We start from the raw sequence: 26,710 nt of genomic DNA, 5'->3' as shown, positions 1-26,710 counted from the left end.
GTGGAGAACGTTACAGTAGTCGAGCCTCGAGGTGATGAGGGCATGAGTGACTGTGAGCAATGACTCCCAGTCCAAATAGGGACGCAACTGGTGCACCAGGCGAACCTGGGCGAACGCCCCCCTCGCCACAGCTGAAAGATGGTTCTCTAATGTGAGCTGTGGATCGAGGAGGATGCCCAAGTTGCGGACCCTCTCCAAGGGGGTCAATAATTCCCGCCCCAGGGTAATGGACGGACAGATGGAATTGTCCTTGGGAGGCAGGACCCACAGCCACTCCGTCTTATCCGGGTTGTTAAGGAATGAGAAATTGCAGTTTAGGGGTTTAAAGTGTTAAGGAAAGCTTGTGATACTGTTCATAGCCAAAAATAGTGTATTTACTTCTGCATCTCTACTTCGCGGAAATTCGACTTTCGCGGGCGGTCTCGGAACGCATCCCCCACGAAAATCGAGGGAACACTGTATATCATTTTCTAACAATTTATTGGAAATTTCGGAGCAAGGAATACCCTTCATTTTGAATTTTATGGTAAGTGCCCCACATACGGTATAATATTCACTGAGAAAGAAATAATTTTGTATTTCCATTAGTAGTAAACATGTAGTACAATATAGAAGCAATGGTGGGAGGCAAGTGTGAGACATATGAAGTTCTCCTGTGCCCTGTGTATGCGTTTCATAATTGCGTTTTTCCAAACTGAACCATCACATGATGCATAACAGTTCGGCGCGGCATCTCTGAATACAGAGATTAACAGATTAGTTTTAAAATATTGAAAAGGAGGACACTTTTCGAGGAAGGACAGAACCTAGAAAAGAAGGACTGTCCCTCCTAAAAGAGGACGATTGGTCACCTTAATATAAGGGCAACCTATAAATCTATAAATATTTATTATAAATAAATATAGAGCGCTGGTGAGACCACATTTGGAATACAGTGACGCGGGGGTTACGTTCCAAGACCTCCCGCGAAAGTCGATTTTCCGCGAAGTAGCGGTGCGGAAGTAAAAACACAATTTTTGGCTATAGACAGCCAAAAACTACCCCCACGCACCCTTTTTCAAAGCAGCGCAAGGAGCCGGGCTTGAAATTAGGGCAGGGAGCGACGAAAGTGCGGAGGCCGGCAAAGATTGCTTGGAATGTCGGCTGCCCCCGCCCCCCCAGCGCCTCCGGCCCTCTCGCCACTACCGCCCGCCCGCCCGATCCACCCCTCTCACCAGCTTTCTTGGGACACGGGTCCTCCTGCAGCAGCGCTGGCGGCTACGGCTTCTCATCCTCCTCATTCGGCCGGTAGCCGCTCTGAGCGCTTTGAGAATGCCTGCCTCGCCCCTCTCACAGTCCCTTAGCTGAGAGCACTTTCGTCCCAGCTATCAGCGAGGGGGCTGCAGGAGAGGTGGGGCAGGCGTTCTCACAGAGAGGGAGAGAGAGAGGGAGAAAGAGAGAGAGAGCAAGAGGGGGGAGAGTGGAAGGTAGAGAGAGAGAGAAAAATTATAGAAAAAGGTAGAAAAAAAGAGAAATGAGAAAATGATTGAAGCAGAGAATGACAGGAAAGAAAGAGAAAGAGAGAGAGAAGTGACTCTTGATGATGACATATGATGTCATCGGGTGGGAAAAACCCTGGTATAGCAAAAAAAACCGCAGAGTATTTTTTAATTAATATTTTTTGAAAAACCGTGGTATAGCCGTTTCGCGAAGTTTGAACCCGCGAAAATCAAGGGATCACTGTACTGTGTTCAGTTCTGGAGACCTCACCTACAAAAAGATATTGACAAAATTGAACGGGTCCAAACACGGGCTACAAGAATGGTGGAAGGTCTTAAGCATAAAACGTATCAGGAAAGACTTCATGAACTCAATCTGTATAGTCTGGAGCAGCGTTTCCCAACCGGTGTGCCGCGGCACACTGGTGTGCCGCGAGACATGGCCAGGTGTGCCGCCAAGCTTCAGCTGGGCGGGGCGCTGCCGGTACTTCCGTCCTGGGGCTCCCGCTCGCAGCTGTCCCCCGCCTCCTGCTCGATGCTGCGGTTTTCGGCGCTCTCCTGCTTGGCCACAAAGAAGGAAGGCAGGAAGAAGGAGAGCTCCATTCTTCGCACCTTTTTCCCGCCTTCTTTCTTTGGGGCCCAGCAGGAGAGCGCCGAAAACCGCGGCATCGAGCAGGAGGCGGGGGACAGCTGCGAGCGGGAGCCCCAGGACGGAAGTACCGGCAGCGCCCCGCCCAGCTGGAGCTCCTCCGGCATTGACGGCAAGTGTCCGATAGGAGTGGGGGGGGGGTGGCCGCAGCGGCCGCAGGCAGTTGGGGGAGATGGCGGCGGCGAGAGGGATCGCTCTCTCTCTCTCTCTCTCAGCTGACTGCAAGTGGGAGCCCTGACAGTGGCGGTTGGACGTGCTGCTGGACGTCGTACATGCTGGCGCTGCGTGCCTGGCATATATGGTGTCCAGCACAACGTCCAGCTGCCGCCGCCAGGGCTCCCGCTTGCAGTCAGCTGAGAGAGAGAGAGAGAAAGAGAGACATATAAGAGGCAGAGAGAGAGAGAAAGAGAGACATAGCAAGAGAGGCAGAGAAAGAGAGACAGAGCAAGAAAGAGAGACAGCAAGAGAGGCAGAGAAAGAGAGATAGAGAAAGAGAGAGAGAAAGAGAGACATAGCAAGAGAGGCAGAGAGAGAGAAAAAGAAAGAGAGACATAGCAAGAGAAAAAGAGAGACTTAGCAAGAGAGGCACACAGAGAGAGAGAAAGAGAAAGAAAGAGAGACATAGCAAGAGAGACAGAGAGAGAAAGAGAGATAGCAAGAGAGGCAAAGAGAAAGAGACATATAGCAAGACAGTGAAAGAGAGAGAGAGAGCAAGAGAGAGAGAAAAAAGCAAGAAAGAGATAGCAAGAGAGACAGAGAGAGAGAGCAAGGGAGAGAGAAAGACATAGAGGAAGGGAAGGAGGGAGAGAGAAAGAGAGCAAAAAAGAGAGGAAGAAAGAAAGAGGGATGGAGAGAGAGAATGAAGGGAAGGAAGGAAAAGAGAGAAAGAGGGAGAAATAGAGCGAAAGGGAGGAAGAGAGAGGGTTTTTTTTGTCCAAACTTTTCTTTAGCCCGCCCCCCCCCCTTTTCAGTGTTCCCCAGGATTTTGAAAATACGAATAATGTGCCGCGGCTCAAAAAAGGTTGGGAAACACTGGTCTGGAGGACAGAAGGGAAAGGGGGGACATGATCGAAACATTTAAACATGTTAAAGGGTTAAATAAGGTTCTGGAAGGAAGTGTTTTTAATAGGAAAGGGGACACAATCTGAAGTTAGTTGGGGGAAAGATCAAAAGCAACATGAGAAAATATTATTTTACTGCAAGAGTAGATGCTTGGAACAAACTTCCAGCAGACGTGGCTGGTAAATCCACAGTAACTGAATTTAAACATGCCTGGGATAAACATATATCCATTGTAAGATAAAATACAGGAAATAGTATAAGGGCAGACTAGATGGACCAGGAGGTCTTTTTCTGCCGTCAGTCTTCTATTTTTCCATGTTTCTAATATTCACCTAGCAAACGTGTGAGTCACAATCATTGCATTGTTTCACTCAATAACCCGGACCAAAAAAAGGCTGTAAAAGCAGGCACAACTTACTTAACAGCTGCCTTGCTTAACAACTAAAATCCTGATCCCAATGGTGGTTGTAAGTCAAAGATATAGAAAATGGCATGTTAACCTCAAAATTGCTTGTGTTCCTTCTAGATATTAATGAGTGCATCACTTCAGCCAATGCCTGCAGCCTCGGACAGACTTGCGTCAATACTGTAGGCTCTTTCCGTTGCCAGCGGGAGACAAGTTGTGGGACAGGTTATCAGCTGACAGAGCACAACCTGTGCAAAGGTACGTTTTAGAACATGGGACGTAGCATCATAGGACCTCAGAGGTTTTCTAGTCCAACCCTCAGCTCAAAGCAGGAAACAGGGGTCCCCAAACATGGCACCTTTAAGACTTGTGGACTTCAACTCCCAGAATTCTCCAGCCAGCATAGCTGGCTGGAGAATTCTGGGAGTTGAAGTCCACAAGTCTTAAAGGTGCCAAGTTTGAAGACCTCGTTATACTGTCCTGATCAAATGGTTTTGTCACGCTGAATATTGCCAGCCCCTCAGAGACATTCAGTAATGAAAGAGTTAACTATGTGTGCCTTACTAAGATCCTCCTATTATGATGTAATATCCTGCCAAATCTAACATCAATTCCTTCTTCTTCCTCATCATCCTCCATTCTCTTTTCTATCCTCCATCATGTGAACACGTATTTTATGTTGTCCCTCGAGACATGTTTTGTTTTCTGTTTTTATAATAAAGAAATCCTGTTTTTGAACAAATGACTAGGCTTCTATCTATCGCCTCCGCGGGATTAAGGTTCTAACGGACTTTAATCACTCACAAACCGCGTCAGGTATGCCCAGTCTATTTTTGAAAACCTCCATTTATTGATGGAGCACCCACAATTCACAACTGCCCGGAAGTGGTAGAGATTTATTAAAACACAAAATGTTACAGATGGTAAACCATCTTTACTCTCTTTTAACTTTGTACAATGTTTGCCCAATGCAAGCTCAGGTTTGCAGTGATTAATAATAATAATAACAACAACAACAACAACAACAACAACAACAACAATAATAATAATAATAATAATAATTTTTTATTGGATTTGTATGCCGCCCCTCTCCGTAGACTCGGGGCGGCTAACAACAATGATAAAAACAGCATGTGACAATCCAATAATAAAACAACTAAAAACCCTTATTATAAAACCAAACATACACACAGACATACCATGCATAACTTGTAATGGCCTAGGGGGAAGGAATATTTCAACTCCCCCATGCCTGGCGGTATAAGTGAGTCTTGAGTAGTTTACGAAAGACAGGGAGGGTGGGGGCAATTCTAATCTCCGGGGGGATTTGTTTCTAGAGGGCCGGGGCCGCCACAGAGAAGGCTCTTCCCCTGGGGCCCGCCAAACGACATTGTTTAGTCGACGGGACCCGGAGAAGGCCAACTCTGTGGGACCTTATCGGTCGCTGGGATTCGTGCAGTTAAAGTACAGATGCTTGGGATTATCTGCAGGGGAGTTTGGAAAAGTTGTGACTGCCATTTTTCTTGGTGGGGTGGGGGGAGAAGAGGCTATCCTGAAAATCAGGTGGGGATTACCGCTCCCACTGCTACTAGAGCGCTGCACACCTGGTTCAGCAGGTTGATTAAATATGTATAATAACAACAACTGCAATAGCAGTACCCCAACTATTACTTTTTTTCTAGAAATAATGCCTTTACCCCTTTATCACTGCAATGTATAGAAATTCCAGGCCAGGTTTCTAATTACACATTTAATTGGTCTAGATCAGTGATGGGTTCCTACCAGAACAGTACGGTGCATTCAGTAATGGGCAGCCAAATTTTGTACTGCCACACTGTGGGTGTGGCTTATTTTGTGGGTGTGGCTAGATGGTCATGTGACTGGGTAGGAGTGGCTTGCTGGTCATGTGACCAGATGGGAGTGGCTTGAACAATCATCATTCAAGTGGATTGTTAAGTCCTTGACTTACAACCTCACCAGTGTCACTCGCTGGGGTGACAACCCTTCCTGGGTTGCCCCCCCCGCCTGGGTAGCTAGGCGAACGGGTACCGATCCGCTGTTGAGAAAAGAGAGGGGAGGAAAAGGGCCGCTTGCAACTCCTGCCGGTGCTGGTCTCCCTGCCGCTTTCCGAGGAAGAGGAGAAGAATAGGAGGGGAGATTTAAAAATATTAGAAAGCCAAGGTTATTATTGCTGCACGATGCCTTTTCATCTCAGCTGCGGGGAGAGTGAGGGCTTCACAAGGGGGATTATTTATTTATTTATTTATTGGATTTGTATGCTGCCCCAAGTCTCCGGAGAGTGGCGGCATACAAATCCAATCAATCAATCTATCTATCTATCAATAGACAGACCGCAGCCAGACCGCTTTGGCATGGCTTGGCTCGGCCTGACTCTCCTTTTTTTCCCTGCTGCTGCTGCTACGCGCTCCTCGTTTTTTCCTCTTTTCTCCTTCCTGGCCTCAGGAGGTTGCCGCGTGAGGCTGGAGGGGAGCCGGGCAGGAGAGAGGGAAGCTCATCCAAGGCCAGGAAGGAGGAAAGAGGAAAAAAGCAAGGAGCGCAGACGCAGCAGCAGAGCAGGGGGAAAAAGCCGCTGGCCACCACTGGGTGCGATGCTCCGGTAGTGGCCCACCGATTGTGCAATTTGTGCACGCCGGTGTTATCTTTGCTGGTCTGTGCACAGCGCAGAAGGAAAACCACCCCTACGCACATACGCGGAAGCAAAATCGTGGGAGGGGAGGCGCGCACGTGGTTTGTGGTGTTGTTTTGCTCTCGGAGCTTGCGCAGAAGGAAAATTGTCCCTCTGCGCATGCGCAGAAGCAAAATCACGTGAGGGGACCCACAGATTTGCGAAACATCGCAATGCGCACGCGGCGCATCAGTAGAAAGGTAAGAAGAACCCACCGCTGATCTAGATATTTGTATACGAGGGTCGCCCAGAAAGTAATGCACCCCCTTTGTCTTCTCAGCCTACAGTAATGCACGAATGTGAAAATTTAGATATAGAGTGGTACCTCTACCTAAGAACACCTCTATTTAAGAACTTTTCTAGATAAGATAAGATTTTTTTGCCTCTTCCTAAGAAACATTTTCTACTTGCAAACCTGAGCCTGGAAAAATTTCCCAGGAAATTTGAGAGCGGAACGAAGGCCTGGCCAGTTTCCTGCCATTCCCCCTGGGTTTCTCTCTCTGGCGCAGTGTATGGGAGGCACGTGCTCCTCCTCGCCGCCTCAAAGTCCCTCTTTTTTTTTTTAAGCCTTAAAGTTTTGGATTTTTTTGATTCCCCTCCCCTCACCTTCTTCCTTCGGCAGCGACTGTCCTCTTCCTCCTCTTCCTCCTCCCACCCAAATTCCGAGCTTTTATTTCTTTCCTTTTTTAAAAAATAAACTTTATTGATTTTCTTAAAATTGACAAACATACAAACACACACTTAACACAAAATTGGGGTTGCAAATACCCCTCTTATTCTAGAAGTCAAATTGCAATACAGAAAAAGAATACATTATTAATATCTTAAGTCAACCTATTACTTTAAATGAAAAGAAGAAATTTTATATTACCTTATTATAAAAGAAAAATAAACTTCGTATATAAGCAAAATACAAACACAAAGATTAAATCCTAACCATACTACTATTGTGCACACCTAGTATTCATTTTTACTTTTCTTCTTTTTCTCTATCCATATATACACTTTATTCCAAATCACATAAAATTCAGATTCTTCTTGGTTATTTAACCGTCTTGTCATCATATCCATTTCAGCGCAGTCTAATATTTTCTTAATAACCTCCTCCTCTTTGGGAATATCTTCCCCCTTCCAATTTTGCGCATATACTATCCTGGCCGCTGTCGTTATATGAATGACTAGATGTAAAATATCTTTCTTATATTTCTGCTTAGCTATAACTAATAAGTAAAATTCCAGGGGTTTTTCTATCTCTTGCATTACTATTTCTTTTATTATTCTTTCTATCATTTTCCAATATATCTTAACTTTATCTTACTCCACCATTGATGATAATATGCGCTTTTATTTCTTTCCTAATGGGTTTGCATGCATTATTTGCTTTTACATTGCTTCTACTTACAAACTTTTCTACTTAAGAACCTGGTCACAGAACGAATTAAGTTCTTAAGTCGAGGTACCACTGTATATTATTTGAATTGTCAGGAGTGTGTTTCTTCAGATAGATAGTGTAGCTGCCACAGTGTTTTGAAATGGCATCTGTAAGTGATGTATATTACAAGCAGCGTGTCATCACTAAATTTCTCACTGTGGAGAAAGAAACTGTTGCGAACATTCACCAAAGTTTGTGTACAGTTTATGGAGAATCTGCAGTCGACAGAAGTACGGTTAGTCGCTGGGCACGGAGGGTAAAGCAAAGAGGTGATTCGCACAGTGCAGAAACGGCTTCGTGACCAGAACAAGGAGTGGGACCGACAGGGCATACACGCCCTTGTGTCTCGCTGGAGGAAGGCAATAGAATGGGACAGAGATTACATGGAAAAATAGGGAGTGTAGAAGAAACACCATTCTTTCTTGTGTGTAAGTTTAATTGTGTTCAATAAAGAAAACAAATGTGATGCATTACTTTCTGGCCGACCCTCGTAGGTTTAAATATAACCTATAGACATAAGTTTAATCTGTCAACAACTGCTTTTATCTTGGTCATGAGAAGATGGCCTCTGGAGACCTCACGCTAACTCGTTCTTTCTTTTGTGATGTGCCAGATATTGACGAATGTGAGACTGGTATTCATAACTGCCTCCCCGATTTTATCTGTCAGAACACGCCAGGATCATTCCGTTGCCGGCCCAAACAACAGTGTAAGATCGGCTTTATACAAGATGCTCTCGGCAACTGTATTGGTAAGACACGCAACCGGCCTGCTCTGCTGCTTACACTACTAGGGGTCTACTCCGAGGTGGGCTGCTAAGGTGGAACAGTGATGTGTGCTTGCCCCTGTGGCTCTGAGTGCTGGCGGAGTCCAGCACAATTACGCTACTGCACCTGGGCAGGTAGCAAAATAATAATAATAATAATAATAATAATAATAATAATAATAATAACAACAATAACAATAACAATAATAATAATTTATTAGATTTGTATGCCGTCCCTCTCCGAAGACTCGGGGCGGCTCACAACAATAATAAAAACAGTATAGCAATGGAACAAATCTAATAATAAAATTACATTAAAAATCCCCAACAATTTAAAAACCATACAACACATACATACCAAACATAAAATATAAGAAAGCCTGGGGGAGATGTCTTAATTCTCCCATGCCTGGCGATATAGGTGGGTCTTGAGTAACTTGCGAAAGACAAGGAGGGTGGGGGCTGTTCTAATCTCCGGGGGGAGTTGATTCCAGAGGGCCGGGGCCGCCACAGAGAAGGCTCTTCCCCTGGGGCCCGCCAAATGACATTGTTTGGTCAACGGGACCCAGAGAAGGCCAACTCTGTGGGACCTGACCCGTCGCTGGAATTCGTGCGGTAGAAGGCGGTCCCGGAGGTATTCTGGTCTAATGTCATGAAAGGCTTTAAAGGTCATTACCAACACTTTGAATTGTGACCGGAAACCGATCGGCAGCCAGTGCAGGCCACGGAGTGTTGTAGAAATGTGGGCTAATCTAGGAAGCCCCACGATAGCTCTGGCGGCCGCGTTCTGCAGGATCTGAAGTTTCCGAACACTTTTCAAAGGTCGTGGGCACCTCTATGTATCCGCGTGACATTTTGCTACCTGCCCAGGTGCAGTAGTGTAATTGCACTGGACTCCACCAGCACTCAGAGCCACGGGGGCGAACACACATCACCGTTATACCTTAACAACCCACCTCTGGGTCTACTCAAGCTAGGGTCAAAAAACTCCAGATTGGTGGGGTAAATAGCACACATAAAATCCAGCCGCCATCTGGAGGGATGTTGTTATTATTTGTTTGCCGGAGACGTTTTGAGCTTTTTGATCCTAGTTGTGAACCATATTTGCCAGCTCCGCTCCGCTTACGAAGTTATCCCCGCTGAAGGTGTTTTGCATTCGCAAGCAATGTAGAATTTCCTTCCTTTCTTTGGTCTCACCTCTTCCTTTTCAATGCACCGCCATGTTTTTGCAGATATTAATGAGTGTTTGACTCTTGCTGCTCCTTGTCCTGTGGGGCAGGCCTGTGTCAACACAGATGGCTCGTTTGCCTGCCAGAGAAATGTCCCAAACTGTGGAAGAGGCTACCACCTGAACGAAGAGAAGAATAGATGCGTGGGTCAGTACCGAGATAGCCATGTTTCATTTCCACCGTCCACATTTATTGTGATGTTTTGCTTCTGTTTCTCTTCTATTGACATCCTTCGAGAGAAGAGAGTAGAGAATAGAAAATAGAATAAAAAAGAGAAAAAAGAATAGAAAAAAGAATAGAATAGAACAGAATAGAATTCTTTATTCTATTTATTCAGAATAGAATAGAATTCTTTATTCTATTTATTCAGAATGGAACAGAACAGAATTCTTTATTCTATTTATTCAGAATAGAACAGAATAGAATTCTTTATTCTGTTTATTCAGAATGGAACAGAATAGAATTCTTTATTCAGAATAGAACAGAATAGAATTCGTTATTCTATTTATTCAGAATAGAACAGAATAGAATTCTTTATTCTATTTATTCAGAATAGAACAGAATAGAATTCTTTATTCTATTTATTCAGAATGGAACAGAATATAATTCTTTATTCTATTTATTCAGAATAGAACAGAATAGAATTCTTTATTGGCCAAGTGTGAATGGACACACAAGGAATTTGTCTTTGGTGTATATGCTCTCAGTGTACATAAGAGAAAAGATAAGTTCTTTTATGTTTGGCAATTGAAAGTTGAAAAATTAGACATGCCGTAATTGGGTCTGTCACAACGGCTGTAAGAGTTAAAAACGATAAATCACTTTTTTCACGGCTGTTGTAACTTCAAATAGTCAGTTACATAAGCAGTTATACGTTGAGGACTATCTATACAGTGGTACCTCTAGATATGAGCTGCTCCACATGCGAGTATTCCAAGTTACGAGCCGAGACGCGAGCAAAATTTCTGTTCGACACCCGAGCTCAAATTCGGGCTACGAGCCGAGCTTCCACTAAGTGGCGCAAGAATTCCATGCTTCAAGTTATCTTGGCCCGGAAAAACAAAGTCTAAAGGCATTCGTTCGAGATGCGAGTTGATCGACATATGAGCTCGGGTCTGGAACGAATTAGACTCGTATCTCGAGGTACCACTGTACTTTCTTTCTAGCATTCCACTGGGCTGGGAAGAACGAAAAACTATGAGCGCCATGCAGAATTAGCCATTGAACTTTGACTTGGTTACCCGCCCTCCCTGTTGGTCTTCCTTTTCTTGGTATCATCACCACCACCACCACCACCATCATCGTCCAAATTTGTACCCGTCACTTGATGACCCTCCTCTCCCGTAACTTTTTCAAACCTTTCTTTTCCCTTTCCAAGATGTAGACGAGTGTTTAGGGACCCCCCAACCTTGTGGCGAGGGTCACACCTGCATCAACTCTGCGGGGAGTTACCGTTGTCAGTGCCAGCTGGGCTACTACTTTGATGGGATCAGCAGAACTTGTACAGGTAAGAGCTAGGGGGGGGTCACCAGTAGTGGGTTGCAGCCGGTATGCCTGGGATCGGAGGTCCGATGGCGGAAATGGAGATGTGCATGTATCTGCAGTTCAATTCAATTGCTGTGCATGTGCAGCAATTTTATTCAATTCAATTTATTAGATTTGAATGGCACCCTTCTCCGAAAAATCGGGGCAGTGCACAAAATAAGTATAAAAAACAAAGCATTTAGAACAAATATATTCAATCTAAAATAATAATAATAATAGTAGTAGTAGTAGTAGTAGTAGTAGTAATAGTAATAATAATAATAAATTATTATTATTATTATTATTATTATTATTATTATTATTAGTGTTGGGCGGACCCAACGAAGTCCGGGTTCGGGTTTGGCACCCGAATTTTTTTAAAAGTTTGGGTTCAGCACCCGAATCCTGACTCGAACTTTTGCCGAACTTTTGAGTTCGGCACTCAGGAAAGCGCCAGGAAGCGCTGCCGCCCCGCTGTCACCTTCCGGGGCAGTTGGGGTGCTTCCCGGTGCTCACCCAAACCTGAACCCGAACTTTTGCCGAACTTCCGGGTTTGGCGTTCAGGAGACCGCCGAGAAGTGCCCCGGCTGTTTCTGAAGATGACAGCTGGGCGGCGGCGCTTCCCAGAACAGCCGGGGAGCTGTCGGCCGGTCGGGAGGCGCAAAAGGAGGTGGGGAATCCCACGAGGGAATTCCAGGGGCAGAGCTTTGATGTCACTGAGACGTCCTTCCTGGAGTCCCCGTTTCAGCCAGCCAGGAAGGACGTCTCAGTGACGTCAAAGCTCCGCCCCTGGAATCTCCTCGTGGGATTCCTCACCTTCTTTTTCACCTCCTGACCGGCGGACAGCTCCCTGGCTGTTCTGGGAAGTGCCGCCGCCCAGCTGTCACTTCAGAAACAGTCAGGGTGCTTCTTGGCAGTCCCCCGAATGCCGAACCCGGAAGTTCGGCAAAGGTTCGGGTTCGGGAGAGTGCTGGGAAGCGCCCCGGCTGTTCCAGAAGGTGATAGCTGGTCGCCGCCGCTTCCTGGCGCTCTCCTGAACCTGAACTTTTGCCGAACTTTTGCAAAAAGTTGGGGTCGGGGTCGGTATACTGACCCGCGCAAAGTTCGGTACAAACCCAAACTTTGCAGGTTCGGTTCGCCCAACACTTATTATTATTATTGTTGTTGTTGTTGTTGTTATTATTATTATTATTATTATTATTATTATTATTATTTATTAGATTTGTTTGCCGCCCCTCTCCGAGGACCCAGAGCGGCTCACAACAACAATAAATACAATAGAATACAAATCCAATATAAACTACATTAAAAAAAACCATTATTATGAAAAACTAGCAATTCTAAAAAAATCACACCAATCTCATATGTTAAGTCAGAAAAGGTAAGGGGAGAATTTATTCCCCCCCCATGCCTAGCAGTATAGATGGGTCTTCAACATCTTAAGGAAGGCAAGGAGGGTGGGGGCAATTTGAATCCCTGGGGGGAGTTTATTCCAGAGGGCCGGGGCCGCCACAGAGAAGGCTCTTCCCCCTAGGTCCCGCCAGACGACATTGTTTAGTCGGAGAAGGCCGACTCTGTGGGACCTAATATATTAAAAAAGTACAACTAAAAACCCTATATAAAGCACAGTCAAACAGTCCAATCACACCATACATCACATTTATGGGTCAGAGGGGCAAGGTCTAATTTAATTTCCGCCAGCCTGGTGACATAAATGAGTCTTCACACTCTTGCGGAAGGCAAGGAGGGTGGGAGACAGTGTGAATCTTTGGGGGAAGCTGATTCCAGAGAGCTGGGGCCCCCACAGAGAAGGCTCCGCCCAATGAGATTGTCTGACGGGACCTGGAGAAGGCCAACTCTGTGGGACCTAACCGGCTGTGGGGATTTATGCAGCAGAAAGCAAGCGAGATTTTGCCAAATTTTGGCGTTTTTTTGCTTTCCCAAATTACATTTGAGGACACCTAGTTTTGCTATCTAGGCACACACACAAAAAAGTTGACCATGTTAACTTATTCCTCTCCTCAGATGTTAATGAATGTCGCCGATACCCTGGTCGCCTCTGTGCTCATAAGTGTGAAAATACAGCTGGGTCGTATTATTGTAGCTGTGCAATGGGATTCAAACTTTCGCCTGACGGGAGATCATGTGATGGTAAGGTGCTGTGAACCAACGAGAGAGAGAGAAAAAGAGAGAGAACACATTTAGCTACGTCAGTAGTTGTTCTGTCGGGCTCTCTGGTAGACTCCTCCCAAAAATGCACAGATACAATTTCAGACACACACACACGTTTGAAAATTCAAAACAATGTTCTTTATCATGAAAATTCACTTAAACCAATCCCTCTGTTGGTATAGCCAAGAGCACTGGTCTCCAAACAAACTGGTAATTGGTACAAGTCCCTTATCAGTTCTGAGATATTTAGCTTGCAGCTGTGAGGCAATTCACAGTCCTTCTTCTTTCACAAAGTGAAACACACTTTGCTCTGGTTTAGTTTCAAAGCAGGGAAAAATCAGCACACAAAAGGTCAAAGTCAGTAAAGCAGTCACGAAACACAACGATCAGATAATCCTCCACAATGGCCAAACCCACAGGCTGCTATTTATAATTACTAATTACTACAGCCCCACCCAACCACAGGTGGCCTCATTTTCTTTGATAATAATCTCTCAGTTGTTGTTCTCCCTGGCTTTTCCGGCCCTGTTTCCTCCCAGGAGATTCTTAGAGAGGCCCCACGGAGGCTTCTCCCTGGCTTTTCCGGCCCTGTTTCCTCCCACGAGATTCCTAGAGAGGCCCCACGGAGGCTTCTCCCTGCCTTTTCCGGCCCTGTTTCCTCCCAGGAGATTCTTAGAGAGGCCCCACGGAGGCTTCTCCCTGCCTTTTCCGGCCCTGTTTCCTCCCACGAGATTCCTAGAGAGGCCCCACGGAGGCTTCTCCCTGCCTTTTCCAGCCCTGTTTCCTCCCACGAGATTCCTAGAGAGGCCCCACGGAGGCTTCTCCCTGCCTTTTCCGGCCCTGTTTCCTCCCACGAGATTCCTAGAGAGGCCCCACGGAGGCTTCTCCCTGCCTTTTCCAGCCCTGTTTCCTCCCAGGAGATTCTTAGAGAGGCCCCACGGAGGCTTCTCCCTGCCTTTTCCGGCCCTGTTTCCTCCCACGAGATTCCTCGAGAGGGGCCCCACAGAGGCTTCTCCCTGCCTTTTCCGGTTACAGTTTCGGAGGCTCGGGTTTGTAAGTGGAAAATGGTTCTTGAGAAGAGGCAAAAAAAAAATCTTGAACACCCGGTTCTTCTCTAGAAAGGTTCGTAAGTAGAGGCGTTCTTAGGTAGTAAGTACTGTGAAGCGGTATATAAGGCTCCGTGCTATTGCTGTTGCTATTCAAACCAATATTCTCTTATTTTTCTATAAGCTTTACCACAGTGAAATGATTTTATTTAATGCATGGATAAAATCGACGAGTTGAGGGCAGCTCTTGAAGCAAAGCAGGGTATGAACGGGAGGATATCTTGTTTCGTATTGATACATATTTGTGCATTTCAGACTTAAATGAGTGTGAAAGTAGCCCTTGCAGCCAGGAGTGTGCCAATGTCTATGGCTCCTACCAGTGCTATTGCCGTCGCGGTTATCAGCTCAGTGACATCGACGGGGTCAACTGTGAAGGTGAGTTGCCATCATCGACTGCCTCTTTCTTTCTTTCTTTCTTTCTTTCTTTCTTTCTTTCTTTCTTTCTTTCCTTCCCTCATTCCTTCCTTTCTTCCTTTCCTTCCTTCCCTCCCTCCCTCTCCTTCCTTTCTTTCCTTCCTTCCCTTCCTTCCCTTCCCTTCCTTCCTTCCCTCCCTCTCCTTCCTTCCTTCCTTTCCTTCCTTCCCTTCCTTCCCTTCCTTCCTTCCTTCCTACCTTCTTTCTTTTTTCTTTTTTTCTTTCTTTCTTTCCTTCCTTCCCTCATTCCTTCCTTTCTTCCTTTCCTTCCCTCCCTCTCCTTCCTTCCTTCCTTCCTTCCTTTCCCTCCTTCCTTCCTTCCCTCCCTCCCTCTCCTTCCTTCCTTCCTTTCCTTCCTTTCCTTCCTTCCCTTCCCTTCCTTCCCTCCCTCTCCTTCCTTCCTTCCTTTCTTTCCTTCCTTCCTTCCTTTCCTTCCTTCCCTTCCTTCCTTCCTACCTTCTTTCTTTTTTCTTTTTTTCTTTCTTTCTTTCCTTCCTTCCCTCATTCCTTCCTTTCTTCCTTTCCTTCCCTCCCTCTCCTTCCTTCCTTCCTTCCTTTCCCTCCTTCCTTCCTTCCCTCCTTCCCTCCCTCTCCTTCCTTCCTTTCCTTCCTTCCTTTCCTTCCTTCCTTCCTTCCCTTCCTTCCTTCCTTCCTTCCTTCCTTTCCTTCCTTCCCTCCCTCTCCTTCCTTCCTTTCCTTCCTTCCTTCCTTCCCTTCCTTCCTTCCTTTCCTTCCTTCCCTTCCCTCCTTCCTTCCTTCTTTCTTTTTTTCTTTTTTTCTTTCTTTATCTAATAAAAAAAACAAAACAAGACATACAAACAAACTTTCAAATATGAAACAAATACAAAGTGAATCAGCTTAATACGTTGCAATTCTTGTTTTCAACGATTCATTCTTTTTCTTAGACATTAGTTCAATTCTTTTCTTTTCTTTTCTATCCAACTGTATAGTTTCCCTCAAACTGTGCAGCAGTCTTTATTTTGTTTATTCTGTAATCTGTATGGTAATTTGCTTAATTTAGCACAATCTAGCATTTTCCTAATCACCCTTTCTTGGTATATTTTCCTTTTTCCAAGTTTGTGCAAACACCAACCTTGCTGATGTTAATATGGGCATTATCAAATAGTAATCTTCCTTACTACGCTATCCTCCAATTATTCCCAAAAGATACATTTCAGGTTTCATTTCCATTCAGTGGTTCTCCTCCTACCTCTCTGGCCGGTCGCAGTCGGTGTTAGTGGGGGGCCAGAGGTCGACTCCTAGGTTTCTCCCTTGTGGGGTACCTCAGGGGTCGGTCCTCTCCCCCCTGCTATTCAACATCTACATGAAACCGCTGGGCGAGATCATCCAAGGACATGGGGTGAGGTATCATCAATATGCGGATGATACCCAGCTTTACATCTCCACCCCATGCCCAGTCAACGAAGCGGTGGAAGTGATGTGCCGGTGCCTGGAGGCTGTTGGGGCCTGGATGGGTGTCAACAGACTCAAGCTCAACCCGGATAAGACGGAGTGGCTGTGGGTTTTGCCTCCCAAGGACAACTCCATCTGTCCGTCCATCACCCTGGGGGGGGAATTATTGACCCCCTCAGAGAGGGTCCGCAACTTGGGCGTCCTCCTCGATCCACAGCTCACATTAGAAAAACATCTCTCAGCTGTGGCGAGGGGGGCGTTTGCCCAGGTTCGCCTGGTGCACCAGTTGCGGCCCTATCTGGACCGGGACTCATTGCTCACAGTCATTCATGCCCTCATCACCTCGAGGTTCGACTACTGTAATGCTCTCTACGTGGGGCTACCTTTGAAAAGTGTTCGGAAACTTCAGATCGTGCAGAATGCAGCTGCGAGAGCAGTCATGGGCTTACCTAGATATGCCCATGTTTCACCATCACTCCGCAGTCTGCATTGGCTGCCGATCAGTTTCCGGTCACAATTCAAAGTGTTGGTTATGACCTTTATGGCATTGGACCAGAATATCTCTGAGACCGCCTTCTGCCGCACGAATCCCAGCGACCGATTAGGTCCCACAGAGTGGGCCTTCTCCGGGTCCCGTCAACTAAACAATGTCGGTTGGCGGGCCCCAGGGGAAGAGCCTTCTCTGTGGCGGCACCGGCCCTCTGGAACCAACTCCCCCCGGAGATTAGAACTGCCCCTACTCTTCCTGCCTTCCGTAAACTCCTTAAAACCCACCTTTGCCGTCAGGCATGGGGGAACTGAAACATCTTCCCCTGGGCATGTCTAATTTATGTATGGTATGCTTGTGTGTATGTCTGTTAGTATATGGGGTCTTTTTTAAATCTTTAATATTTTAAATTGTCAGATTATTTATGATTTGTTTCCACGTGTTGTGAGCCGCCCCGAGTCTTCGGAGAGGGGCGGCATACAAATCTAAGTAATAAATAAATAAATAAATAAATAAATTGATAATTTGACATTTCTTTCAACCCGTTTTGAATCCTAGACCAATTTTTTTTTTGCTTCCGGACATAGCCACCAAATATGATAGTCACGGTTTAGACCAGTGTTTCCCAACCTTGGCAACTTGAAGATATCTGGACTTCAACTCCCAGAATTCCTCAGCCAGCGAATGCTGGCTGGGGAATTCTGGGAGTTGAAGTCCAAATATCTTCAAGTTACCAAGGTTGGGAAACACTGGTTTAGATAGTTGATTTCAGACTTATCAATCAGTTTGCTCAGTAGCGCGTCATGCGTTTTGTGTGTGCTTTGTGCATGCACAGTGCTAAAACAGAGGATGGTGCCACTGAAAGAACCTAGTTCTTGGACATAGCAGGCCTGGGTCGCTGCAGGTTCTAGCTACCCAGGCCACCAAATTACCGTATTTTTCAGAGTATAAGACACACCTTACGTTTTAGGGAGGAAAATAGGGGAAAGGATGTGCCCACCAGGTATTCATCTGGCTAGCGTCCTTAGTGGTCAGTTTCAGCACATTATTTTATCCCCTGGTTAGGGCTTTAAAAAAAACTTATTTGGAGAGAGTAACAATGAAAGAGCTTGCAAGACAGTAAGAGCTGGAAACATCGTTAGCACCTGGCTAGGGCTGGAAAGAAACATTTGGAGCAAGTATAACAATAAAAAAAAACCTACGAAGACAGGGTTTGGAAAACATTGTTCACGGAGAGTAACAGTGAAAGAGCTTGCAAGCTGGTAAGAGCTGGGAACATTGCTAGCACCTGGTTAGGGCTAGAAAGAAGCATTTGGAGCAAGTTAGAGAAATGAAAAAACCCCTGCAAAGACAGGGCTTGAAAAACATTCTTAGCAGAGAGTAACAATGAAAGAGCTTGCAAACGATAAGAGCTGGGAACATTGTTAGCACCTGGTTAGGGCTAGAAAGAAACATTTGGAGCAAGTAGAACAATTAAAAAATCCTTCAAAGACAGGGTTTGGAAAACATTGTTCACAGAGAATAACAATGAAAGAGCTTGCAAGTGATAAGAGCTGGAAACATCATTAGGACCTGGTTAGGACTGGAAAGAAGCATTTGTAGCAAGTAGAACAATTAAAAAATCCTTCAAAGACAGGGTTTGGAAAACATTGTTCACAGAGAATAACAATGAAAGAGCTTGCAAGTGATAAGAGCTGGGAACATCATTAGGACCTGGTTAGGACTGGAAAGAAGCATTTGGAGCAAGTAGAACAATTAAAAAATCCTTCAAAGACAGGGTTTGGAAAACATTGTTCACAGAGAATAACAATGAAAGAGCTTGCAAGTGATAAGAGCTGGGAACATCATTAGGACCTGGTTAGGACTGGAAAGAAGCATTTGGAGCAAGTAGAACAATTAAAAAATCCTTCAAAGACAGGGTTTGGAAAACATTGTTCACAGAGAATAACAATGAAAGAACTTGCAAGTGATAAGAGCTGGGAACATCGTTAGCATCTGGTTAGGACTGGAAAGAAGCATTTGGAGCAAGTAGAACAATTAAAAAACCCTACAAAGAGGGTTTGGAAAACATTGTTCACGGAGAGTAACAATGAAAGAGCTTGCAAGCGGGTCAGAGCTGGGAACATCCTTAGGACCTGGTTAAGGCTGGAAAGAAGCATTTGGAGCAAGTTAGAGCAATGAAAAAAAATCTGCAAAGACTTAGAGCTTGTAAAACATTCTTAGCAGAAAGTAACAATGAAAGAGTTTGCAAGCCATACTGCACGAGTCAAAAAGAGGGCTGTGAAAATATTTACTGACCCCTCACATCCTGGACACAAATTGTTTCAACTCCTACCCTCAAAATGTCGCTACAGAGCACTGCACACCAAGACAACTAGACACAAGAACAGTTTTTCCCCGAACTCCATCACTCTACTAAACAAATAATTCCCTCAACACTGTCAGACTTTCTACTAAATCTGCACTTCTATTCTACTAGTTTTTCTCATCATTCCTATCACCCTTTTCCTTCCACTTAGGACTGTACGACTTTAACTTGTTGCTTTTATCCTAAGATTATTATTATTATTATTATTATTATTATTATTATTATTATTATTATTATTATTATTTAGATTTGTATGCCGCCCCTCTCCGTAGACTCGGGGCTACTTACAGCAATGATAAAAACAATATATAATGACAAATCTAATAGAATCTAAAATAACAATAATACATTTAAAAATTCTAAAAAAAACCAAGAAACCCCAATATATGAAAACATACATACAATCGTATCATGCACAAAAAACTACATACGCAGGGGGAGATGTTTCAATTGGGGCAGATAATATTGTTTCTTCATTGCTTAATGACAATCATTAAGTGTTATACCACATGACTCTTGACAAATGTATCTTATCTTTTATGTGCACCAAGACAAATTCATTGTGTGTCCAGTCACACTTGGCCAATAAAGAATTCTATTCTATTCTATTCTAGAACTGGGTGGCTTTAAAAACCACCATTGGGATCTACCGCTAAGCCTTCTTTCTATTTTTGATTTTCAGATATTGATGAATGTGCTTTACCAACGGGGGGACACATCTGTGCTTATCGGTGCATCAATGTGGCGGGCAGTTTTCAGTGCACCTGCCCTCCTTTGGGTTACAAGCTGGCCCCCAACGCACGGAACTGTCAGGGTGAGTCTCAGAAATTCAGGATGCAAAGGCAATTTTAATTGCTTTTTTAAAATTTCCCTGAAGCGACTGGCGGGCGAAACGGCCTTTTCCAAGGCCGAAAATCAGCGGGCGCACTGAAACTGACACAGGGCAAAGTCTCGTGTGACCTCTGATATGGCTCCACCATAGGTTCGCCATCATGGCCCTGTACCATTGCAGTATATATTTATTTATTTAATGCATTCTTTACAGAAATATAGAAGACTGACGGCAGACAAAGACCTCGTGGTCCATCTAGTCTGCCCTTATACTCTTTCCTGTATTTTATCTTAGGATGGATATATGTTTATCCCAGGCATGTGTAAATTTGGTGACTGTGGATTGACCAACCGCGTCTGCTGGAAGTTTGTTCCAAGCATCTACTACCCTTATTGCATCCTTTTACACGTTTCTATTTGCTAGCAGGAGTGGGCTGCTGGGGGCTCGCAGGGGTTGGGGAGAACCTCTAGCTAAGATTCAGAGCAGATCAGGAAACCCCCAAATCTCACTCCTGGTTGGCCCTGCCCACCCCACCCCTCCCAGGAGTCCTCGCGCAGCCCAGTCACATGGCTGGCAAGCCACACCCACAAAATAAGCCACACCCACATTGTGGTAGTAAAATTTTCTTGCAGCCCTTCACTGCCCACCCCTGTTAGGGTATGTGTTAAAAATATAATATAGGGGAATTGTATATGATTTGTAAGCAAATAGCAATGCTTACATTGGGGCAGCATATTTATTTTGATTTAATCAATAAGGCTGCACCATCGTGGTTGTTTTGATACTGCAATGTAACTGAGTCAAGAGGCTTTTTCTAAGTTCCTTTACAAAAGGTTGGGGATTTTACTGCACTTTTCTCCACCCCCAAGGCCTCAACCCTTTTCTGGGGCACCAAAGTAGCCAATTTTTTTGCCAAATGCCAGGGATTGCTAGAGATCACTTTTGCTCCATCAGTAGAAAGGAATCAGTGCCACAGCGCCCTCTGCTGAGTAAAGGGAAAAACACCCTTGCAAATCCTGCTAGAACTCCATTCAGCCAGAAAACCTGAATTCTGAGAGAGCGCTCGAATTTGAAAAATAAACACATATTCATGTTCCTTTGGGCCAGCAAAGCTGAAAAACCACTGATCTTCCAGATCCAAAGTTTGTTTGTTTGTTTGCCTGTCTGTCTGTCTTTTATTTCATTTTATTATATATTTTATATTTTATATTATTTCATATTTTGTTTTATTTTATTATTTTATTTATTATTTTATTTTATATTTTATATTTTATATTTTATATTTTATACTTTATACTTTATATTTTATTTATTTATTTTATTTATTTTATTTATTTTATTTATTTTATTTATTTTATTTATTTTATTTATTTTATTTATTTTATTTATTTTATTTATTTTATTTATTTTATTTATTTTATTTATTTTATTTTATTTATTTTATTTATTCTATTTATTTTATTTATTTTATTTATTTTATTTATTTTATTTATTTTATTTATTTTATTTATTTATTTTATTTATTTTATTTATTTTATTTATTTTATTTATTTTATTTATTTTATTTATTTTATTTATTTTATTTATTTTATTTTATTTATTTTATTTATTCTATTTATTCTATTTATTCTATTTATTCTATTTATTATTTTATTTTATTTTATTTGGATTTTTAGTCTACCCTTCTCCAGCGGAATTAGGGCAGTGTACGAGATAAAATCAAATACAAGATACTAAACGTAAGAAACCCAAACATAAAATCTAAATCTAAAACCCCAGACAATTATAAACTCTGATACAGGAATGTAAATGGATCCCCCAATCACAGTTGGCTGCTGTACAGGGTGCGTTCCAAAAATAATGCAATTATTATTTTTTAAAAGTAATTTATTGAGCAGATTTGCATAATCACTTAAAATTCTTCAAAGTACTGTCCTTGGGCCTCTACACTTTTTTTCCAGCAACTCTGCCATGACCGGTACGCAGCCTGTAATATCAACAGTTTCTTGCCGAGCACCCGCGTTAACTTCTCTTTCCTGCTCTTTGCGATTCTTTCTCCCATTCCTAGATATCGACGAATGTCTTACTGAAACACATACCTGTTCACACAACCAGACCTGCTTTAATATTCAGGGAGGATTCCGCTGCCTTTCTCTGGAGTGTCCGGAGAATTATCGCAAATCTGGAGATACGTAAGTACCCCTCTACATTCCCTCCAGTTGTTTGAGGATGGTGGCAACAGCAACTTGACCAAGAAACTGCCCGTCCAAGGGACTTTCTTTCAATCTATTTACTTACTTATTTATTTATTATTTATTCGACTTCTATGCCGCCCAATCCTGAAAGACTCAGGGCGGCTTACAACAACAATATAAGTACAATAAAAATAAATACAGTAAAAGAAGTCAAACAGTTAGCTAAAATTAAAACATAACAAACTAAAAAAAAAACACCATTTAAAAGTTGTTATAAAAATCACACTCATGTTTATAACAACAACAAGTTGTTATAAAATCGCACTCATGTCCATACACACCATTCCTACAGTTGGCCATCAAGCTGTGAATTTATGGCCCCCAGGCCTGTCGACAAAGCCGGATCTTTGTAGCTTTGTGAAAGGCCAGCAGGGTAGGAGTAGTACGGATATCGGGGGTGAAGTTGATTCCATAGAGCTGGGGCAGCCACAGAGAAGGCCCTTCCCCATGGTCCCGCCAACCTGCATTGCTTAGTCAACGGGACCCGGAGGAGGCCAACTCTGTAAGCTCTTATTGGTCTTTGGGAAGTACGCGGCAGGAGATGGTCCTGTAAATAGTCTGGCCCTTTAGCCAGAAATTTAGACTGTGATGGTCACTCTGGACCAGGGTGGGGGCAGTACGGATCTCAGGGAGGTAGTTGGTTCCAGAGAGCCGGTGCCGCCACAGAGAAGGCCCTCCCCCAACATTGCTTAGTCGAGATTGCTTAGTTGATGGGACCTGCCGACATTGCTTAGTTGACAGGACCTGGAGAAGGGCAACCCAGTAGGTTCTAATCGGTCACTGGGAGCTATATGGTAGGAGATGGTCCTGAAGATAGCCTGGCCCTAAGCCATGTAGGGCTTTATAGGGGATAACCAACACCTTGAATTGTGACTGGAGACCAGTTGGAAGCCAGTGCAGCTCGCGGAATGTTGGTGTGATGTGGGTATACCCACAACAGCTCGCGCGGCCGCGTTTTGGGCTAGTTGAAGCCTCCGAACACTTTTCTAGGGTAGCCCCATGTAGAGCGCATTGCAATAATTGTTGGTTAGCTTCCCAGGCTAGCCGAACTGAGCATGCTCAAGGATTTCCAAGACTAGCCAGGTGCTTGCATGGTTTATTGGGCTGCTCTTAAACCGTGGTTTGAAGTTGCTACCTTCTGCATGAAATGCATGGGTTAGGACCCTTTGCCTGCTCTGCTCCAGGCCTCGGGGGATGTGGGAGTCCCGCTCCCCTTGCATCTTTTCTCCTTCCGGCCAAACGGTTACTAACCCCTACCCCTTCTTCTCCCCCCCTCCCCTTGTCTTGCAGCCGTTGTGAGCGCCTGCCCTGCCCTGCCCTGACGGAATGCCAGCAGCTGCCCTTGAGAATCACTTCCTACCACCTCTCTTTCCCAACCAACATGCAGGGTCCCCTTGACATTTTCCGCATGGGCCCGTCCAATGTCATTTCCGGGGATCACCTCCACTTCACCATCCTGAGCGGGAACGAGGGCGGCTTTTTCGCAGTGAGGAAGGTGGACGGCTACAGGGGCGTCGTCTCTTTGCAGCGGCCCATCCCGGAGCCCCGAGACCTCCACCTGAGGATTCAGATGCAGGTCACCCGCCACGGAAGGGTCAGCACCTCCCTAGCCGAGCTGCGGGTCTTTGTCACGGCTCAACTTTGACCCCTTGCATGCTGACTTTGCCTGGGCCTAATCAGTTACTACCTTTTTTAAAAAAGCATCTTTTAATAAAGTTTGGATGGCAGAGTGGTCCTGCATGCTGTGTTGGCCTTTTTGTTTTCATTCAGCCTGATCTGTGTTTTCCTTTAATGCTCCGTACTATGTCAGGTTACTTTCTTTCTCCACTTTTTAAAGAGGTCTCCATGCAGTAAAGGGCAGCCATTGGCGGCCCTACTGGAACGCTCCGGTGGGAGAAGGAGCATGTGCACGCACCCCCTTCGCCTTCCTGTGCATGTGCAGGACGAATCGGCTGCTACTTGGAGGGCGAGGGGAGAAGACAGAGCATCCCTCCGTGGAGCGAGATCCTCCCTCCTCCTCACCCACTTCTACACAGATATGATGTCATGGAATGAGCAAGCGGGGTGGACAGAGGTGGTCTTACTTGTGCAGGGAGGATGGAAGATGTCGCTCGGTGGAGGGGCAGTCTGACTGTCCCCCTCGCCCTCCATTGCTGCAGCTGATTTGTCCGGGCTCAGGGACAGTGGCGTGCCACCATGCCTGGACCCAGATGAATCAGCTGCAGCACTGGAGGGCAAGATGGACAAACAGACTGCCCCTCTGCCAAACGACATCCTCCATCCTCCCTGCACAAGTAAGACCACCTCTGCCTTCCCATGCCCTTGTGCTGTTCCGGACCACGATGTCTTACCTGTGCAGAAGAGGGTAGGGAGGAGGAAGGATCTCACTCAACGGAGGGGCGCTCTCTCTTCTCCCCTTGCACTCCGAGCAGCAGCCGATTCATCCGGGGAGAGTGGCACCAGGCCGGTGAGATTCGGCTGCTGCACATGCGCAGAAGCCGAATCTCACATGCATGGCATGTGCATGGCCGATGGTGATGGAACTGCGCACGCAGGTCCATTTCTGTCGGTGGAACGGCGTTCCATGCCGTCCTGCCTCTTGCCCACCCCTGTCTGCATGTAAATCCATCAAGGTTCTCTTTCAACCAGCAGCATCTCCAAGAAATCAAGATGGCAGTCTCAACATAAGAGGAGTCCAGCTTATCCATTGTGGTCCTTTTATGATTATTACCAGTAGCGGGTTCCCACCGATAAGGATGTGGAGGTTGCACCAGTAGTAAAATTGGAAGGGCACATACAGTTTCGGGTCTCTGGCCATGCCCATGCACATGTCCCACTGATATTTTGCTTCTGCGCATGTGCAGAAAGCAAAATCTTGTAAGAGGACTATTAGTACCTGTCTTTGTGACATCAAAGCTCCGCCCATGGAATTCCCTATTGAGATTCCCCACCTCCTTTCTAGCCTCCAGATCGGCCGAAAACGCTGTTGCCGATTGCAAAAATGGCGCTTCTCGGCGGCCTCCAGAACCCGAACTGGAACTTCCGGGTTCGGCGTTCGGGAGAACGCCGAGAAGCCCCCTGGCTGTTTCAGAAGGTGACAGCCATGCGGCGGCGCTTCTCGGCGGCCACCCGAACCCGAAAAGTTTGGGTTCGGGTTCGGGAGAATGCTGAGAAGCCTCCGGCTGTTTTAAAAGGTGACAGTCGGGCAGCGGCGCCCAGTGGAGCGCCATTTTGCAATTTTTTTTTCTTTTTGCACGGATTAATCGCTTTTACATTGTTTCCTATGGGAAACAATGTTTCGTCTTACGAACGTTTCGCCTTCCGAACCTACTTCCGGAACCAATTAGGTTCGTAAGACAAGGTATTACTGTACTTGGTTTGGGCCCTTTTTGCAGCAATTACTGCCTCAATGCAGCGTGGCATGGACGCTATCAGCCTGTGGCATTACTGAGATGTTATGAAAGACCAGGATGCTACAATAGCAGCCTTCAGCTCTTCTGCACTGTTCAGTCTCCTGTCTCTCATCTTTCTCTATACATGGGCAGATCACAGCCCTATAACATTAATTTGGAGAAATGTTAGAAAACAAATAAAATGGATCATGAACTGAAAAATATTAAAAGAAAAGCAGTATATTCAGATGTTAGACAAAGAATTACAAGTATTTTCTGAAATAAATAAAACTCAAGATACTACAATCACAAACACTTTGGGACATGACCAAGGCTTATATTTGGGGTTTGTCAATATCATATATGGCAAGGAAGCACACACACACAAAAATTAAACATGAAAAATTGGAACAAGAATTAAAACAAACAGAAGTAGAACTACAAATAAATCTGAAAAGATAAAAAAATTAAGGAAAAAAGAGATCAAATTAGACATGCCATTAACCTCCTACAACAAGAAGAAATTGAAGATAAAATCAGGGCAGCCAAACAATTATATTTTGAACAAGCCAATAAAACAGGTAGATGGCTTGCTCACAAATTGAGAAAACAAAAAGAAAGAAAAATTATAGATAGATTGGCAGATGAACAAGGTGTCATTAAATGTGCTAAAGAAAAAAAGAATATCAGTACAATTCTATAAGAAACTTTATGCACATAAAGAAGTAAAAAAGGAAGAAATAGAAAAGTATATAGAATCATCAAATACGACAATACTAACAGATGAGCAACAACAAGAATTAAATAGACCAATTACTTTAGTTGAATTGCAGGCAATGATAAAACAACAAAAAAATAATAAATCATCCGGTACCAGCTGAATTATACAAACAAGAAATAAAAACTCTAGAAGATAATGTGCTAGAAATTTATAATCAAATAGCCCAAGAAGCGAAAATGCCCCATAGATTTTCTGCGGGGTTCAGGTCAATGAGTTTGCTAGCCAATTAAACATAGTAATCCCACAGTCATTGAACCA

At 44.6% G+C, this 26,710-nt stretch overlaps 1 protein-coding gene across 2 annotated transcripts in view; it reads left to right on the top strand.

Moving 5' to 3' along the window:
• Window positions 1-26,710, top strand: part of FBLN1 (fibulin 1) — a 68,267-nt gene that overhangs the window by 27,954 nt on the left and 13,603 nt on the right. The window contains exons 7-15 of one of the 2 annotated variants that reach the window (XM_070755264.1): window positions 3,716-3,853; window positions 8,327-8,464; window positions 9,712-9,855; window positions 11,087-11,215; window positions 13,258-13,383; window positions 14,766-14,885; window positions 19,875-20,006; window positions 22,093-22,216; window positions 23,570-24,019. In XM_070755264.1, the coding sequence (XP_070611365.1) occupies window positions 3,716-3,853; window positions 8,327-8,464; window positions 9,712-9,855; window positions 11,087-11,215; window positions 13,258-13,383; window positions 14,766-14,885; window positions 19,875-20,006; window positions 22,093-22,216; window positions 23,570-23,924 (1,406 nt within the window). In that variant the 3' untranslated portion in view covers window positions 23,925-24,019. Of the gene's footprint in view, window positions 1-3,715; window positions 3,854-8,326; window positions 8,465-9,711; window positions 9,856-11,086; window positions 11,216-13,257; window positions 13,384-14,765; window positions 14,886-19,874; window positions 20,007-22,092; window positions 22,217-23,569; window positions 24,020-26,710 lie in introns of those variants that run through there. The other variant, XM_070755263.1, reaches the window with a different exon arrangement.

This window comes from Erythrolamprus reginae, chromosome 6, assembly GCF_031021105.1.
Source record: "Erythrolamprus reginae isolate rEryReg1 chromosome 6, rEryReg1.hap1, whole genome shotgun sequence".
Taxonomy (NCBI): Eukaryota; Metazoa; Chordata; class Lepidosauria; order Squamata; family Dipsadidae; genus Erythrolamprus; species Erythrolamprus reginae.
This window is presented reverse-complemented; position numbering and strand designations above follow the sequence as displayed.